The 18906-nt window shown below is 40.3% G+C and overlaps 2 protein-coding genes across 6 annotated transcripts in view; both read right to left on the reverse strand.

The window, feature by feature from the left end:
* Nucleotides 1–278: 278 nt before the first annotated feature.
* On the reverse strand, nt 279–5587 carry tgif2 (TGFB-induced factor homeobox 2). The gene is made up of 3 exons (XM_077602677.1): nt 5155–5587; nt 3460–3698; nt 279–3230 (listed from the first exon to the last, which is right to left on the reverse strand). Exons 1-3 carry the CDS (start codon nt 5171–5173, stop codon nt 1818–1820), a joined length of 1671 nt encoding a protein of 556 aa, XP_077458803.1. The 5' UTR covers nt 5174–5587; the 3' UTR covers nt 279–1817.
* Nucleotides 5588–8539: 2952 nt separating this feature from the next.
* dlgap4b (discs, large (Drosophila) homolog-associated protein 4b) overlaps nt 8540–18906 on the reverse strand; it is a 60504-nt gene continuing 50137 nt past the window's right edge. For 3 of the 5 annotated variants that reach the window (XM_077602453.1, XM_077602456.1, XM_077602454.1), the window contains 6 exons: nt 15393–15814; nt 14825–14913; nt 13300–13790; nt 11970–12061; nt 10997–11167; nt 8540–9842 (listed from right to left, as the gene is read on the reverse strand). In XM_077602453.1, coding sequence (XP_077458579.1) covers nt 9609–9842; nt 10997–11167; nt 11970–12061; nt 13300–13790; nt 14825–14913; nt 15393–15814 — 1499 coding nt within the window. In that variant the 3' untranslated portion in view covers nt 8540–9608. Of the gene's footprint in view, nt 9843–10959; nt 11168–11969; nt 12062–13299; nt 13791–14824; nt 14914–15392; nt 15815–18906 lie in introns of all 5 variants that reach the window. The other 2 variants (XM_077602455.1, XM_077602457.1) reach the window with 2 other exon arrangements.

The raw sequence follows: 18906 nt of genomic DNA on the forward strand, positions 1-18906 counted from the left end.
GGACAAAAAAACATTAAAATATAGTTGAATATGGTAGCGTTCTTTGTGAGGCAGGGACAAACGTGACCGTCAGACGATTCACCATTTCTAAATTCATTATATATGGGCTTCAAGAACGCAGATGGAGAACACAGCACTGCCCTAAATGGCAAGAAGTAGGGAGTGAATGGAGGCCAGTTAATGCTAATAATTTGACATCATAGGTATGGCCCATTTTTTTTCTTGCAGTCGCCAACTTTGTGTTTTTTTCTAAAACAGTCAATTTTCAATACCAAAAATAATTGAAAACAGAGCTTTTATTTCTTTGAAACGCTTATACAAAACACACTTGAAGTTTAAGGCGTATATTGCACAACCTATTTAGCTCATGTATGTAAAAAAAGAACAAAACAAAAAGTCAGAAGGGAGACATCATCAATCCCTCACTAGAAGGTTTAAGGCACAGAAGCCCGTCATACTGCTAACGGTCAGTAACTTTATGAACATTTTTGAATGAGTTTGGCAGTGAAGAAATGACAATCTTTGAGATCAATATGTCATTATCAAACTAAAACGCCTTGAAACTTTGAAATATTTACATACATAAATTTTACGGCAATCGGAATGTCAAGCATCTAAAACGTACAAAATCATGCTATCTAAAACCTTTTGTCTACTGGTAATTCTTTAAACCAGACATCTCTGGAATCACAAGCCTTGTAAATAGTAAAAATAATGAAGGGTGGGGGAAAAAAAGTTATTTAATATTTAGTTCTCTACGCAAAACCTAATCCCAGCATGACTTGTGTAAAATGAGGTATACAAGAACATCTGTTGACAATCTGAACAAAACCTGAACTTGACTGAATTTCATATTGAAAAAAAATGCTAGAAGGAACTGGAGACTAAAACAACTTCATCCATCTCATTGTACATGCAATGTACGTAACGGTACAAATGGGCCAAAGACACTGGTCACCCAGAACCTCACAAGTTTGCTACAGTATCTCTATGATGTCGACATTCAGTCGCACAAAAATATTGCATTTAATTCTAAAGACAGTTTCACGGAAACTATGATTGAATGAATGATAGGGCATATCTATAGCACTGATCAAGAGAGAGAGAGAAAAGAACAATATGCCTCAATAAACACTTATCTGTCACAAGACTTTCACCTTTGGCCAAATAGTAAGATGGCGTCTCACATGAAGATCAGACTCAGACATAAAGGTGCCAAGTCAGTTGTAACTGAGCTGCAAGATGAGCATGATGTCATCAAGCTGCTACACTTTATGGCTCAGACACCATCGACTTCGGTAACAGAGCCAATGTGACCCTCGTTCATTCCACGAGCCCCTGAAGGACAATACTGTTGGATTGGAATGGGATTGGAGCGGAGGGATTTGTGGAACAAGAAATACTATTAACCGGTGACTTAACAACTGAAGAAAGTCACAACTCACTCCAGTTAAACTACATTAGAAACAAAAATCCAATGTGAAACATTGGAATTTTAAAAACGAGGACCATATTTTTGACGTAAAAACGAATGAAACTTTTTTGAATACTTTTTCTATAATTCGAGATTGTTCATGGAGGCATTGCCGAGCGCCCATGTGTATTGAATGGAATGCTCAATGAGGGTTGCTAAGAGCAGTTGCATGATTCTAGACCACTTAAAAAGGACAATGAACCAGCAGCTCTAGAAAATAAAACATCTAAAACAAATTTCATGCATCAACTCATTGAGTGGTGATAATACATCCCTTTTTTTCTTCTTTAAAGATTCCATCGCACTCTGACTGCCCCAAAGAGTTATCCAAATCGCCTACCACTCACTGTGTACAGGCTGCGTGTTGGGGACCCCACACTGAATTGGTGATGGGTTTCACAACTTGGAGGGGGCTCCCCTGCATGGTGTCAGTGTGGACCAAGCTCCAGACGCTGGGCACCACAGTGGAGTGCCTGTGTGAATGACTCCCGCTTCCTCCATCGTTATTGGCTGTGATGAGGTGTGGAGAGAGACCCAGAAGAGGCGTGATTGGTGACCTTGAAGATTTGAGGGGTTGAGATAGACTTTGGCCAGAGGTCGTGACAGGGGAAGGCTGAAGGGGAGGGGACATCGGTGAGGGGACACCGAGAGGGAATAGACTGGATTTGTGGAAGGGCAGGTAAAGCGGGGCTGGGAACGAGGCCATGGCCGCCGCAGGAGTGGCTGGAACAAGAGTGACTGCTGCTGGTGAAGGTTGGCTTGTCGCGGAGGTAGAGCCTGAAGCTTGGAGCGATATAGGCGATTGCATTGCAGCTGGCCTCGTCACAGGCGATGGAGGACTGTATGAAACTGGATCCGCAACTGGATCGTCGCAATGCTTCTCAAACTTTGGCTGCCCAAGCACTGTAAGCAAATTCGGCACGTGGGACGGGATGAGCTGTGACTGCTTGGAGTCCATCTCTATTGGATTCCAGATGACTTTGGTCATGGGTACAGGGGACAAACTGGATGTTGACATCAGGACTGAAACCGGTGCAGCTGTAGACAGAGGAGTTGACGGAGCTCTGGCTGGGACTGACACCGCCATCGCCTTCTCCATGAGACTTTGGACCCTGCATGGATCCAATACTTGCTGGCTGTCATCCGGCGGAGGCGTAGGGCCCATGTCACTCGAGTAAGAGCCACACTGTGACTCCACCTTCTCAGTCTTTACGGTGACTTTCGAAATATTTGGACTCTCTTGGATCCTGTTTAGCTTCTCCTGCTCCGCTGCCCTTTGCAGCGCCGCGTCAACTAGGAGCCTCAGATCACTAAAATCTTGAGAAGGGATGAGTTCAGGGGGTGTCGGGGGTGGCGTGTTGAAGAGCCCTCCCGTAGGGCTAGTCACGGCTGCTGTTGCCGTGTTTTCTCCTTGCTCCTCAACCTCCTTCAGCAGTCTTTGCGTGTCAAGCCTCATCAGCGCCTGAACAGAGCTGTCCTTCCCAGGATAGCTCTCTCCGGTCAGGATAGCAGTGGCCGTGTTCCCTAGGACGCTGAGGTCCAACGTAGGGGCCGAGCGGATGACAGACGGGCGCTGTTGAGTGGAGCCGGTGGAAGAATGAGTGTCGGGGGAGTTGGCGCCACCTCCTGTGGACGAGTGGCCCTCGCTTTTCCCGCTTAACTTGCGAGAGACGGTGAACTTGGTGGGGTCTTTGCCATCTTTTCGGAGCAGGTCAGGCAAGAGGCGGCGGCGTGCGTTAATAAACCAGTTACATATCTGAAAGAGAAGGGTGATTTAATACAGTTGAATTGTAGATATTGTGCTATGTAACATACATCAATATAAGTTGTAAAGATAAATAAATATATGGGTAGATCATTTTGACTTGATTGTTTCTTTAGTGAGAAAGTGTGAGCACTCCTGATGCAGAGTAAACAGAGAGACTCACAGGACATGTACGTATAATTAGTAATTGTTGTTCTTCAACTTGAAATAAGTTTCCTACCTGCAGAACAGAGAGGTTTGTTTGGCTGGACAAACTGACTTTTTCCTGTTCCGATGGGTAGGCATTGAATCGGTGCTCGTACAACCAGCTCCTTAGAATTTGCACCGCCTCTTTGGGGAGGTTTCCACGGCGACGGCGCTTCCCAAAGAGTCCCCTTCCTGACAGGTCGAGCGGGGAGCCGTCATCACTGTCCGACAACGCAGAAGACTGCTCCTGCTCCATGTGACGCTCTTCTGTAGCTGGGAAGATATCACCAGTGATCAGATGGATAGCTCCGAATTCATAATGTACAAACATTGTAGTTAATATAATGCTCTATTTGGCCAGAACTAACTAACGCATATTCATGTTTTTTTTCAATGACGCAGAAACCTCGACTGGTATTGGAAATCCACTTAATTGAAAATGAGGTAATTCCATTTGTTGTTGGGAGTTTTGGATAGTCAATGGAGTAAATCTCTCCTTCTGAGTGGAACATGCCTGATCCCATGGGGTGGGTCACAAAATGCACTAAATGTCTCTCTCTCTCTGTGGCTGAGTGAAACCTGACCCCCAGGGCAGCGCCTGTCTTCACAAAGGAGATTGTGTGCATATCAACATCACAGTGGCTGCTGGCCCAGGAGTCCATTGACCATGTGAAGAAGAAATAGGCTGTTTTCAGCTCATAGCAATGCTCATACAGTGCTACAATGCAAATGACTTCAGTGCTAAACAAACAGTAAACAATTAAAAAAATATAGAGCAACATTAAATAATTTGGAAAGCCACTGCTACTCAAAAAATATTTACAGCAGTAGTTAACCTAACCTATTGGGGAATATTGAGCATTTCTTTGACTTGCAGCTTTCTTAAAAAAGGAATGAAAAGTAAAATGACTGTTTACTTTTTGAGCATATTTTGGGACTTCCGAGCTTTTGATCTGGGTTACTGGGCATTAAAAATTAGATGATCATTTTATCCCTCAAATAACTTGATTAAAAGTCCTCTAGTACATTTGACTGGAGATTATATTTCCAACTTGATATGCTGTCCATGGCTACCTGCTGTTGTTGTGAACTCCTTGCGTCGGTCTCTCAGCAGCAGCGACATTGTCTGCCATTGGTGGCACCTCATTGTCAAAAGAGCTAGTAACTTTTTTTGTTTACAAGCGCATGCTCCTTCCATTTGTTTGAGCGCCACTAGAAATGTGCGAGCGTCTTCTAAAACTTATTATTGCGCTTCTTTAAAAACAGACACATCCAAGCCATGTTTTAGAGTTGGCGTCCAGGTTTAAACAGATCGACTAAAAAAAAAGAAATCTCAGCTTCGCATGAGCCCGTTAGCCGAAACTAACAAGTTTTTTTTCCCAAGCGAGCACGTTTTTTTCCCCAAACACACGATTGGCAGACAGTTTTTTTGTACAGATCAGACCGATTTTTTAGGACACAAAGAGGGCAGATGGGGAGTCTGGAATGCGCCGTGCGTTGTTCGGCCAGATGGACACGATGCCTTTTTGGGCTACCTCGGGAGATAACTAGCTGGCTAGCTGACCGACCCTCCACAATCAAACACGACACGCTTACACTGGCAGGCGACGCGCTCAACCCCCGAAAAAACAACACATTCCATGCTAAAGCAACAGCTCAGACACATACAAATCGAACAAGAAAGAGAAAAACAGAACGGACACGTGCACATGGACCAAATAACACTTACTTCGTTTGAATGCTTTCATTCTTTGTTGATGGCTGGCAAGCACGCAGCTGTCCAAGTTGCCTACGAGAAGCGTGTCCGAGACACAAACGACGGTTGACACAAGAGCAATTCCTTCTCCCCGATTTCTTCCACCAACTTAAAAGCCTCGTTTTGCTGGTATTTCCGCAAGAAAAGCTTTCGGCGGACGGCCAGATCCCATCCCACTGTTTGCTTTCTTCCGCGGATGAATGTTTTTCTTTCGGCGTCGCTTGCTCTTTACCTGCGCGCAGCAACCGCAGCCCTTTGCCAATCTTGACAGTCGCCACTGGGATAGTCCCGCCTTATCGACGGATCTGAGCCAATCGCGACGTTCCATTTTGCCACTTTGACAGTTGTCAGCCAATCACGGCGCTCATCTGGACAACAGCCAAACTCTGTGTCATCCTAACTGACGGAAAGACCTTTCCATTCAAAATATAAAACACATGAGATTGAAATGGTGGCTTTTTAGGTGCAAAGAATTTGAAAGTTATGAAGGCAATTCACTTACAAACATCAAAGTGGGCAACCGTTACCTCTTGATGACACATTACGTAACACTCAGCCAAATGTTCTTGTTATATAAATTCGAAACACTGCCTGGGCCATTCTGCATTATTAATCTTTTATCAAGCCAAGTGATTAATTTTGTTAAAATGAAACAAACAACAAAGAAAGCCCATCACATTTTGGATCATGTAGGCCACAGTATTACCACATTGTCTGACATTGACAACAATATAAGTCCAATTCATTTAAAATGATTTGTATGTCTATTGTTGTCAATGGCAGGCAATTACATAAATACTATGACATTTTTAGTGTGGTATTTGAGGTCATAAGAAGTTTATTTTTTGTTCATTTATTGAATTACATTTATTACAAATTTAACTTTTGAAATAACTTAAAACTAATATAAAAAAACTGTTAAAAATACAGCCATGATAATTAATTATGATAGTACGTATATTCATATAGGTGGACATTACATTTGGGGGTCATCTAGACTCATTGACCTCATTTGATGATCAATCCATTTCGACTTAGAAAAGCTGACAGTGAACAATCACTGCCGACCCTCCCAGTCAAAGTGGAATTGAAAGATGAATATTCACAGTGAGTCCTCCCTGTGTAAATGCTGGGTTTGAGATGATGACTGTACAAATATATAACATCTCACATAGCGTCAATTGACATGTATTTTCACGCATTTGGAAAAAAACAACAGCAATGATGGAATGGACTTTTGAGAAAGTCATTCTTCCCTTTATTCAACCTGATGCCTTTCTTTAAATCATTTGAACAACGTTGAAGTTGTATAAATAGAGCTACAGCAATGTAAACAATAATATCCATCTAAATTATGTACATCGGTGTAGCATTTTAAAATGCACAAGGTTTGTTATTGATCATTTTGATATGAAATTACTTTACATCTGCACATATACAGTACTTTAAGAGGATATAATCTGTGACAAAGGTTAAACGACCCTGATCCTACTCAAAGGAACAACACTCCACGTATTTTATAGTGAATTTTCTTAAAAGTGCTTAATTCATGAAATACGTTTCTGCTATATCATCTGTTATGGTGAAAGAGAGGTTCTGCCCCTCACCCGTCCACAGTCCTTCCCCACTAGGATAACACAAAGATGCTAATGAACTTGCAATTCAGGAGGCCTTTGGAACACTGCATAGTGGTTGTGCTGAACTCTTGATACCGAATTTGCACTTTCCTGCACTATTAAATTGCTTGACAAAAGATTCCAGTTAAAACATCAAACAGGTCATACACTTAAAAGATGGTTGTCAATGTCGTAAGGACACAGATAACACAGAATCACAAGTGTATATGATTGCTCAGGACATGGTAAATTGGAAATTAAGTTTCTCCAGTGTTGTATAGATGGACAAACATGATACAATGCTATCAATATTATAACCGTTTGAGGGTCAATTAGGTTTACTTGTTTTGTTTTCAGAATTTCCTGCTGGGCTGGATCAAGCACTGGAATCCTACAAGCCAAATCAATCCTATTTAGGACCTTTAATAAACCAATATCACAAGGTTTTACAGGAAGACCGCATATATCACGTTGTAGTGATTATGGTGTGCATATAAGCCACACAGGAAATAGATCTCTAGGTATTTTAATTTTCTGTCAGGACACAAAGAATTAGACATTGTATAAACATACGACCTCAGAATTCCTTTACTTTAAAATATAAATTTTCCTCAATATCTTGCCATATTGTATTACGGTCGATTCTTTGACATCTATACAGTTTGACAGATGTGTTTGGGTCTTTGTGAAAGTAGAAAAAAGCCAAACTAAAATAGATTTTAGGTAAAGCCTGACAGTAATGAGCTGTCATTGTATTTTAAACTGCCTACGTGTTAGCCTATTTACCACATAACATTATATTCCAAGTGTATTTCACCATACAGTTTACAGCACAACAAGCTGGAAACTGCAACCGGTCTGCATGAATGGAAGATTCTTATTTGCTTATTCCAAGTCAAGTCAAATAACTTGTCAGACAACTGTTGCCTACGAGTGGAAAATCAAATCAAGTCAACGACAGAGATTTCAGGTCAAACAAAAGATCCGGGAGGTGCTAACGATACAATTCGCCTCAGTAAAAAGGAAGGGACATTCACTCAGGAACAAGCAATTGACACCTCTGAGCCTTCAACCTGCTCATCCCCAGCAGGCAAACCCAACAGCAAACAAAGGCCACCCATCAATGGAAAACTCACCAAGTTAGTGGAAAAAAAGGCTTCTCATTGGGACAGTTCCAATTCAAAGCCCCGGGCTACAGTTTTGGGTTGATGGTGCCATTTAATAAAATAGATCCATGAAGTGAGACTGCAATGGATTGCCCGAATCCATTAGCCAGGGAAATTTGTTGACCAATGGCAGAGATAAACCGGGATTGGAAGGCATTCAAACAGCTCTAGTTTGTTTATAAGGGGGCATGTTGATTTGAGGATTATTCACTGTTCTTGTACTATTAGTGGCATGATGTCATGATTTGAGTGAAACAAGTGTGAGTGTGTTTGCTGATATGACCGTCTCTTTTTAACCTCACATGCTGACAAAAGTCTTAAGCTCTTTTGTTTTTAAACAACAATATTAAATCTACTTTTACATTTGTCTTAAATGCAAGTTATATTTGTCAGTAGCCAACTGCAAGTTCAATAAATTTCAATTTTGTTTAATTTTATCCCTTTACTGAGACAAGAGCAACCTGTTGCTAAAATTAAAGTTATAAGATCAATTATATTCATCAAATTCATCTTTTGTTGGTTTGGTCTCATAGCAAGCATGCAACACTTGGAATAAATTGATGCCAACACAACTGCTAAAACAATTGATACTTTAATTATATAAGCTTTCTATAAATAAATAAAAATGTGCAGGTAAACTGCACAGAATTACGATGGATTTGATTGAGCAAAAAATGAAATAAATAAAAGGAAACAAACAAAAAAATAAATTCCCGAAGAATTCAAAAAAGCACTGTTAAACACAGGTTGAGTGTGTTGCCACTCAAAGAATACGAACTTGCATACTGAGCCTGGCTTCTAACCTAAAGATACACAGAGAAGCATTAAAGACAAAGAGGGTTAAAAAAAATCCCACCAACTTAATAAAACAAACTGAGGCCAGTGTCTATTGCTGATGTTTGGAACCTGCCAGTACCGCTTTGAGATTTGCATTACATGGAGATATGTGTTGTTTGAAAACTCTTTGTAAACTAACTGCTTTAAAATCTTATCGTTTCTTTAAGGCAAAAAATAAAACAAAAATAAAGCTTCTGGACAGAATCATACGTGGTCATATCATAACCAAAATAGTACTCCAAATGGAAGCTACAGTATTATTTTCTTGAACAAATGAAATGAAAAATGAAGTAAGCAAACCAGTAACTACAAGGAAGACGGGCATTAGAAAGTTGGGTAGCCACAAGGCGGTGTTGTGCAAAGCTACAAAATGGCCATTCTGGGGAGCAAATAACAACAATGGAAAGCACAATAGTAAAAACTGTGTCCTCTAAATAGATTTTAACGTAATGTTTTAAACTGTCTTCAAATATACTGTGACAAGGTTATCATCATTAGTTCATTTTTTCCTCATGGTAAATATTAGTAAAAATAATGACAAAGTTAATCTGCAGGTTTTCATTGGCAGCTTCCATAATATCTGACATATGCAAAAGTTCAATATATAAGTGTTTGATGCCTTCAGGACCAGCCTACAAACAATTCAACCCCCATCCAAGTCAAGGGGCATTTGGCCTCTCCTACCCCCACTCTATCTGACTCTTGTCATTTACATTGCCCCCCTCCACTCACCCATTTGCAGGTATTTTTCAGCGATACTTATCTGTCATATGATCTGACCTTACATTCCTCTCGCTCACTGTCTCCCTCAAAGTCGCGTCTGTGCTTCTGGGACGTAGATTTCAATGCTGTCTGAGCTCTCAGTGGCAGAGTTCTGGCGGAAAGAGGCGGCCTTCTTTGCGGCCAGCAGACGCCGGCGGGCCTCTTGCCTCTGCTTCTCCGCTGAAGCTGAAGAGGACGAATCGGCGCTCTTTTCGCGGCTCAGGAACGGTCGTCCTTTAGCAGCCTTCTTAGACGCTGGAGTGACTGCCTTCTTCTCGTCCTGGAATTAGAGACAGCACATGATGGGCAAGGATAATGGGCAAAGATGAAAATAATAACTGCCTTTAGAGGCTTCCACCAGAATTAACAGACAAGACATGAGCAAAGGACAACTTAACAATTTGGACATTAGGTAGATTTAGTGACGCACGTAGAAAAATAAAAAATGCAAACAGAACAGAAATATTGAAGTGTTGGACATACATTAAGTGTTGATAGAAACTGATATGGACATGAGATTTAAGATGAAATACAACACTACATAGAAGACAAAACAATGCACATCACATTGCAAGGCAACATATAGGAAAGACAATATATATGTACAGATTAGGAATGGGCACTCATGGAAATATCCTTACTTGATGAAGATAGTATTCAAAATATTAGCGATTACTCTTTTTTTTCAGAATCTCACGTAGACTGACTGTCTTTCAATGTGCGATGAAATTTATACTTTATTTTAAACTTGCTGTATTGCAGTTCCCAAAGGAACAGCCTCAATCATTTAATTAGTCTAGAAATCAAGGCTAAAACAGATAGATGCCCATCCCTAACACAAACACACACACACACACACACACACACACACTGACTGTAACTACACAAATAGTTTACAACCGGTACACATATTTGACAGGAGCTAAAGCTAGAGTGCACTCCTTTGCTCCAAGTCACATACCTGTCAACCTCTGCCGATAACTGCCCTTATAAATGATTATGATTCCCCTTACAAACCCCCAAAAAACCTTACAAACACCGTACGAGACGTACGGTGTTTGTAAGGTTTTTGGGGGGTTTGTAAGGGGAATCATAATCACTTATAAGGGCAGTTATCGGCAGAGGTTGACAGGTATGAAGTCAGTACATCTTAGCCATGCTCCACAGCAACCAAAACACATGCATGCTCAGAGCAGGGCTTCAAAACACACAAACGACTGCCCTCTTTGAGATGAAATTGTTCATGCATGTCAAAAGGGACATTTGCTGCCCCTTTCTATTGGTTCAACATATTGAAATCCCACACAGGGATGTGGAATCAAAGAGGAGCAAAAAGAATGTAAGAATAATGGCAGTGGTGGTGGGAGGAGAGAGGCCGGTTTCGGCGGCTTTCCTACCCCAGCCAGGGCACTGGGCAGCAGGGGTGGGAAGTACCTTCCGCTCAGGGGGCGACTGGGCTGCCGCTGATAGCACAGGCTTCCAGTCATTGGACTTGAGGTGGTACAGCTCATCAAACTTGAGGCTGATGTCCTCGATGGAAAGCTGCAACATGTCCCAAAAACCAGCCAGGTCTTGCAGTGTGGGCCGCGGATTGGCGTTCACATTCTGCTCACGAGAAAAACAGGGAAATTAAATCCATTTTTTAAATATAAAGGATGATAGGTCAAATATAGAGGGAAATATTGAAGAAACATACACATAATGATGAGAATTAGTGCCCTCACAATCCAGCAACTACTACTCACACGTACTAATTCCTGATTACCACTAGAGGGAGTTACACTGTAGCTTGAAAAATGGCCAGCTGCATTTTGCAGGGTGAAAGAAATGGTCAAAAACATATTTGCTATGGTTGAAGATGCCCATTGAGTCATATTCATTGTAAAATTTAATTTTATATCCAACCACAATGTGCAGTGGTCCCCTATCAAGTAGTATTTTTGGGGGGGTGTTTGTATGTCAAATACAACCTGCTGGAAGATGTAATGTGTACATAAAAGCCCAAGTTTACCATCTTGCTGTGATAAAATGGTCATCATGGAATGCTTTTTGGGTTAAATAGCAACTAGCAGTTGGCTTTATTTTCTACTACACGTCAGTCGAAAAGAATGGCTTATTGTAATCTGCTTTTATTTTCTGATGGTGGACCACCAATAACCGCATCACAAAGTGAAATCCATCAACAGTGGGATCACTGTCTATACTAGTAAAAGACCATGAATTACATCTCCTGTGTTCACATTAAGAGGAATATTGGGTCAAAATGGTTTAAAAAATGTCACAATTTCAATGTGGTCATATTACGGAACCAGTTTATGCATGTTTCTTTTTTTTAACCCAAAAATAAATGATCAAAGATCATGTTTACACAATGCAAAGTGGGTGTTGGTGCTATGTCAAAACCCACCAGATTTTGTTCACACAATCCTTGGAACTGCTGGAACTTCTGGGATATTAAGAGCTGGGCACTTCCCACTGCACTGCGGACCTTACCCAATACTACACAGTTAAACATATGGGAAAAAAACACATGTAAAATTGTACATATTAGATGTTTCATTAATTAAACAGTACTGGATATACACACAGACCGCCTTAAGGTTTGTTTCTTCACATGGAGGTGTATAGTAGTTTATGTAAGTGTAACGCCCTGCTCAAGTGACCTTATTGTGCCTGGAGTGTGGAGAATATAATCCTATTTGGCCAAGGTTTATCCTCTTTGAAGTAATCTGAGATATATAAAGATATATAGTATCTCTGATGTATTATTGAATAAGGATTGCAACATTATGTTAAAAGAGATCATTTGGATGTATAGATATTATGACAGGTACAAAAAAATGGGTCTCTGCAAAGACAAGAAATGTCAGACATTAACTCTGGATCAAAATACTGCTTTTTTTGTTGCAATTTCTCAGGCTGATGTTGTCGCGCTAATTTAATCTGGGGGTTTAATCAATTCCCGAGCAGATTTGTGTAATTCTGGGGATTACAGACGTGCTTGTGTGTGGTAGCCCCAGGTATTACAGCTTCATCCCCTCCATGCTGTGGGTGTCTGATAACATGATTGTATGGTCTGAGGCAGAATCCGAGAACTGAGCTCTGATCCATGTGACGAGGTTGGATGCTGTGCAAAAGATTCAAAGGTTCATTCCAAGGGTGCCTATGGCGTTTGCTTTTGTTTTATTCTATAACCTACTAAAGCCTAAAAATGGACTCATGTCTCATTTTGGGGAAATTTGACAATGACTGGACTTCTAATTTTTTTTCCTCCTTTAAAAAAATGGAATGGGAAAATGTATCTCAATGTTTTGAAATGCTATTTCAATACAATTGGTGTATTTGAAAGAATCTGTTTTTTGTTTTTGGCCAATAACATCCAGTAGTGAACGTCAACAATCAAAATGGTTGGGCATACGTTTCCAGTGCCTCCATTAGTTTCAGAAAAGTAGTGCAATTAACCTTCACTTGTTTAATTCGGCCCATCATTAAACATATCAATAATGTTTTCTTATATGGTAATAGTAATTTTGTATTACAAGAAATTAAGACGAAGCTCTTCACTATTAAGAGCTTGAGTATGACAATAATATTGTGATTTAGCTAAACCTGGGTGTGAAAATTTTTGCATTAGTTCTTGTGTCTATGATGGTAATTTATGTTTTAAAATAAAATACTTAATTCAAAACCAAACCAAGAAAATGTGATGAGCTGGACATTGATTATTGCAACCATACCTTCCTCTGAGAGTTCATTTTCTTTGGTCTCCTGATCCATCTGCTGGCACCAGCCTTCCATGCGTCCTGCTTCAGCCTGCAGTAGCTTCAGGAACCAGTGGCCATCTCTTCGACACAGTGTCCCTCCTCCACTAACACTCTGGGGGGCAATGCTGCTACTCCCGTTCCCGCTCTCTAGCCAGGGATCTGGAGGGGGTAATGATGAAGGGTCAAGCGCCGGGTCAAGGCTTTCTGAGAAAGAGGAAGAACTACTTCGTGTGGTGGAGCGATTGAGGAACTGCCGGGGAGGTGGAGGGGAGGAAGCGTCACCAGTAGTGTCGCCGTTGTCTAAGGAGTCCTGTTCAGGAGGGGAGCTCAAAGACTGGCTGCCACTACTGACCATAACTTTCTTTTCAGTGGGACTGGCCTGACTAATGTGGGGAATGACAGGGACTTCCTGTTTATCTGAGTCTGTGTCTTGTTTGGAGGCCATGTTAGAAGGTTGACCGGGCCTGAAACAAAACACATCGACAAAGATTAGTGGGCAAATTATTCAGAAAATGTCTCTCCACAGTGCTGTGAAGGGATTACTTTCTATGGCAGTTGTGTGTTTTGAGCGAGAAAGGCATGGAATGAATACATGATTAACCAGAAAAAAAAGGTCTCTAGTGATGACCCAGTCAAATGATAAAAATAATAGAAAAAGTGTGAGAGCAATGAAAACAACTGCAAAAGCCTCAGGAAAACTGCTGCATTATGGTTATTATTAAAAGAAAAAAATGAGCCAGGATTTTTTTTTCCAATGGCAAAAGCACAAAAAAACGAAGCTTACAATGCAAATGAACAGTACGCGTGCAGACGTCCAAAACATATTAAAACACCACAATACTGATGAGAGGAAGGAATTACTGGAGGTAAGGTCAGCACATTATTGATTAGATAGTAGTTAAATAGGAATAGAATATCAGACTGGGATTCAATTAGCCTTATCAGGATAATTGACCAAATTCCTTCCGCTGTAAACACTACATGGACACAGTTTTGAGACAATACTAATGAAATAAAATAGGATTATAGACACAATTCCTTATCAATATTAAGAGGTATACATCCTGCAAATATATGTAACTGTTCCATTTATACAATTGTAAATTATGGGACTAGTTATAGTCATTATCACTTAATTGTGCCCCAGACTACGAAGCAAAGCAAGATGAAGAGTGCTAATGAGCAAAAACAGAGAAATCTGCTCTCTTGCTCAACATTTAAACTCGTAAACGTTTTTTTTGTTATTGTTATACCTTTCCAATTAAGAAACCTGTTAAAACTATGATTCCCATCATGCCGTGTAGTGCTTGGATGTTTCCAAACTTTAGTCCATATAATAGAATGTTGACTGATAATTTAAGATGGATATTAGTTTTATCTTACTGCTGAGACCAAACATATACAACCACACGTATACCAAGAATGTAAAGACAGGTAAATAAACACAGGCTATAATATGAATTCCTCACGTTGTTACAAGGACAGGAAGAGGACTTACTGCCACCCGTCCTCCACCTGTACTCCGATAGATTGAAACTTGGCCAGTGGTGGGCTCTCCTCTCGTGGAACTTCTTGTATGCAGTCAACCTCCAAAAAGGAAATGACATAAAAGCATTATTTCTTTCATTATTTCATGATAAATCCGACAAATCACTTGTATTATGATTCATTACGCTTCACTTCAAGTATTGGGTTGTGATTGTTCTTCGTTAAAATGTCCCATTCAATTGTTAGTCTGGGTGTGTGTGGGAAAATGGAGGAAAGGACTGTTGTTTCAGAGGCACAACAGGAAAATACAAAACTGGATATAATGTACGGTGACCACTCACTATTAGCAGTGGTTATAGACCGATCCCACTGAAACACACATTTTTTTGCCTACAATAACATTTGAATGTAAATCTCAGCTGTAACTAAAAACTATGATACCACAATACCTAAATATATTTTTAATCACAGTAAACACCCTGAATGGTTGCCAACCAATCGCAGGGCACAAGCAGACGGACAACCATTCGTGCACACACGTATACATACAGACAATCCAATCCAAATATGTCATTTACCTGTATGCCAATTGAAGAGAGTTTCCGTCTTGGCACTGGGATTACGAGAGCCTCTTCCGCAGAATTACTTAATTCTGACTTCTTGGAATCATGCAGGACGAAGCTTGAGTCACTTGTTTCCGTGGAAGCGTTGGCGGTGGTGGGGACAAGTGGCTCTCTGGGGATAGCGATGGGAGTGGGGATGATGTGCGGAGGGCGAGGTAATCCCCGGGCCAGGCTGTTGGCGCGAGTGCTGTCAAGGCTGTCGGAAGAGTTGCTCTGCGCGTGGCTGGACTGGCTGTTGACCTCTGACCTTTGCTCCAGGTAGTTGTCCTGGGCTGACTCGGTGCTACTCTGTACAGTCACAGAAATGTAGGGTTTGGAGGTGGTGCGTGGTGGGACGGGGGGTGGAGCAGCCTTCTTAGAGGTGGTGATGCATGAGACTGGAGGATAAAGGAGGTAAAGGGGAAATACATTACAACATATTCTTCATCCATTATCCATACCACTTATCCTCACAAGGGTTGCGAGGGGTGCTGCAGCCTATCCCAGCTAACTCCGGGCACCAGGCGGAGGACAGCCTGAATCAGTGGTCAGCCGATTCATGCTCACACTCATTTAGTGTCTAACTAGCCTCCCATGCATGTTTTTGGAATGTGGGAGGAAACCGGAGTACCCAGAGAAAACCCATGCAGGCCTAGGGAGAACATGCAAACTCCACACAGGAAGGATTTAACCCTCAATCTCACAATTGTGAGCCCGACGTGCCAACCACTCTCCACCGGGTCCCCCATTAGAACATATTTAGAATTTATGCATATCACATTTGAGAGATGTTTGACATTTTCAATTGCAGTTATTACAAAAGGAAAAAATAAACATGCAGTTCAAAAGTTTTTACTGGCTGGGCAGTGTATATTTGGCCATTTTTCTCCATTATTCCAGCTGCTATATGGGCCTTCTTAACACTATACTCAAAACATTATAGTATTTTTCAAAAATATCTTTCTAAGTGAATCCTTAAGGAAGTATTTATCCCTGATTAATTAATTGGTTAAGAAGTATGTGTAGACTTAACCATATAATCTATCCTCTTTAATATGGCTGTGTAAGGAGTTAGTGGAAGCTGTAGAACGGTTGAAGACTTAAGACTATTTAGCAAACAGATCCGAATACATGTGAGGTGCTGTGGGAACACCGAACAAAATGTTTCTGTGCCTTCTAATCCACCCCATGGCCTTGTAGCAATATATGTGAATTTGTTTGCAGATCTGACAGACCTCAGACAGAGACACAAACACAAATGTGATGTGAACCAATATTAATAATGATTGGATAAATCTGTTTTGGAATGTAGTTTACAATCCAGCATCATATTGAGCAGATTACTATTGGCCAGAGGAACTGTGCCATAATGCGGGTGTAGCCAACATCTCACAGCTTATCCTTTTTTTTTCTACACGAAAAATCGAGTGCATAACTTGCCTCTGTTGCACCCAGAATTTCTTTTAGTAAATGCTTAAATCGCACATTCACCACCATTATTATGAATTTTAAACCACCCAGATAATTTGAAAATAACTTTTAAAAAACTACATCAATTAGTTAATTTACATATCTAGAAGGCAACTTTTTTTTTTACTCAAACGTCTTGTTTCCCACGAAATGATGCAGTTCCTGTTAAACTGTAAAAACAAAGGCAGTGCATTTAGGATTTATTGGGAGATTAATGGAAGAAGCAAAAATATTTTAAATTAAAATACATTGTTAGTGTTCTAGTGTTACTTAAGCTAATATTTAAGAAAGGATTTTTCTGAAACCACTCGTGACAGAGTCATTTTGTCTGTTTGAAGTGGCAAATATAGCCTTTTAGTTGTCTACTGAGCAATGCAGAGTCTGGTAGTTAGCCTATAGCTGAAGTGTTGGTAGGCAAAGGCTCCACTCCATCCCTTGACAAGGATTAGCGGATAGAAAATGCATTGGTGGATGTAAAAATCCTCTTTTCTGACATTTTTTGTGAGGAAAACTATTTAAAGACCCTTACGAAAAAGAGGTTTCTAAACCATTGAACTCTTGGCATCTTGTATGGCAGAGATCCGATATGTTACATCAAACTTGTCACCAACTGATCATGCTGCCATGTAGACAATGTGATGTCAGGCTGCACACTCTGACAGATGAATTCTGTTTGAGAAGGATTAGCGTCGTGTGTGTCATGCATCTGGACACCTGCCCTGCAGCTCAACTCATGCCGTATGATGCCATCATCATTCTGAACATCCCTAAGATGAAATACACAGAAATTGCCTCCTCTTTTTCACACCTCAAAAGGAATGATCACTTTTTTAACAACAAACACATACACTTTGTGATAAAAACGACTATTAAAAAGGCTCACACTTGTTTTTTTTCCTTCCTCCACAGATCAGCCAAGAAGCCAATGAGCCGAGACAGATGGCATTGCAAATCAATTACAGCGGGGGAACATAAAATAAACTATTGCATGTTGCCTTCAATTCAGACATTTTCTCGTATCTCTTTATAACTTCAACCTGTGCAAACAAATGTTTGTTCTGATGATGACAACCCTTATGATACTATACACATTACCACAAGACACAAAAAAAATCATGGGAAGATTGAGTATAAAGGGCAAATGACTAAAATTCCAAATAAATGAGATTCCAGCAATCCAAATGCTTTCAGTGGAATCTCCAGTGAGCACTGGGCAATAGTGTCAAGCTGAATGAAGTACAGTGGTGCTGTTGTCATCTTGTCGAAAATGTGATTATTCAAGGCGGAAAATCAATTAGCAGGGAAAACATCATGTGTTAATTCCTTCAATCCTTCAATAATTACACACAAATCCTAAGGAATGGTAAAACTAAGTGGAAATGTTACTAAAACAATGTTACTAATTGTTTAACCCAAAAAGTTGAACCATCTGAAAGTGAGCCAATTAGGAATTTGGGGCAACTTGCCTCAAATTCCAACTTCCATGCATGACAAAACGTGAGTGAGAATTAAGTTCTGTGAGCTTTGTTTTTTTCCTTTCCCTTTATTTTCCCGAATATGGTATGACTAAAGTTATCTCATCTATTTTTTACTCAGTGTGGAAAATTGTGATGGCATCACAATACATGTTTACATTTTTTTTTAATGTTTACTTAACTTATATGTCAGCATCACTTATGTATCGCCAACCTTGTATGACATTAAAGGAAGGTACTTTTTACTTGGCTTGTAATGTTACTTAAATCATGACTTCATAGCTAAACGAACAAATAGTGACAACAGTTTGATCCTGTCACTAATTAAATCAATTTTACATTATTTCTGGTGGGAGCAAAAAAAAAAGTCACAGTAGAAAGCTATAAATCTGTTGCCATGATGAACCTCCATTGACTGCATCAGCAGCGTATGAATACAAAGTTCTACATGTCTGTAATTAATTTACAAATATTACTGAGATAAATACACAGACAATATTATTTATTTGAAAGTAATTAGGAAATCCTGTCGCCTGATTCATCTG

This window comes from Stigmatopora argus, chromosome 6 (assembly GCF_051989625.1).
Source record: "Stigmatopora argus isolate UIUO_Sarg chromosome 6, RoL_Sarg_1.0, whole genome shotgun sequence".
Lineage (NCBI taxonomy): Eukaryota > Metazoa > Chordata > Actinopteri > Syngnathiformes > Syngnathidae > Stigmatopora > Stigmatopora argus.

Bases quoted from the DNA above. Each gene is read 5' to 3' on its own strand.
- tgif2 (XM_077602677.1), bottom strand. The intron at 3,231-3,459 runs GTAGGAAACTTA...CTTCTCTTTCAG, and splicing joins CAAACCTCTCTGTTCTGCAG to ATATGTAACTGGTTTATTAA.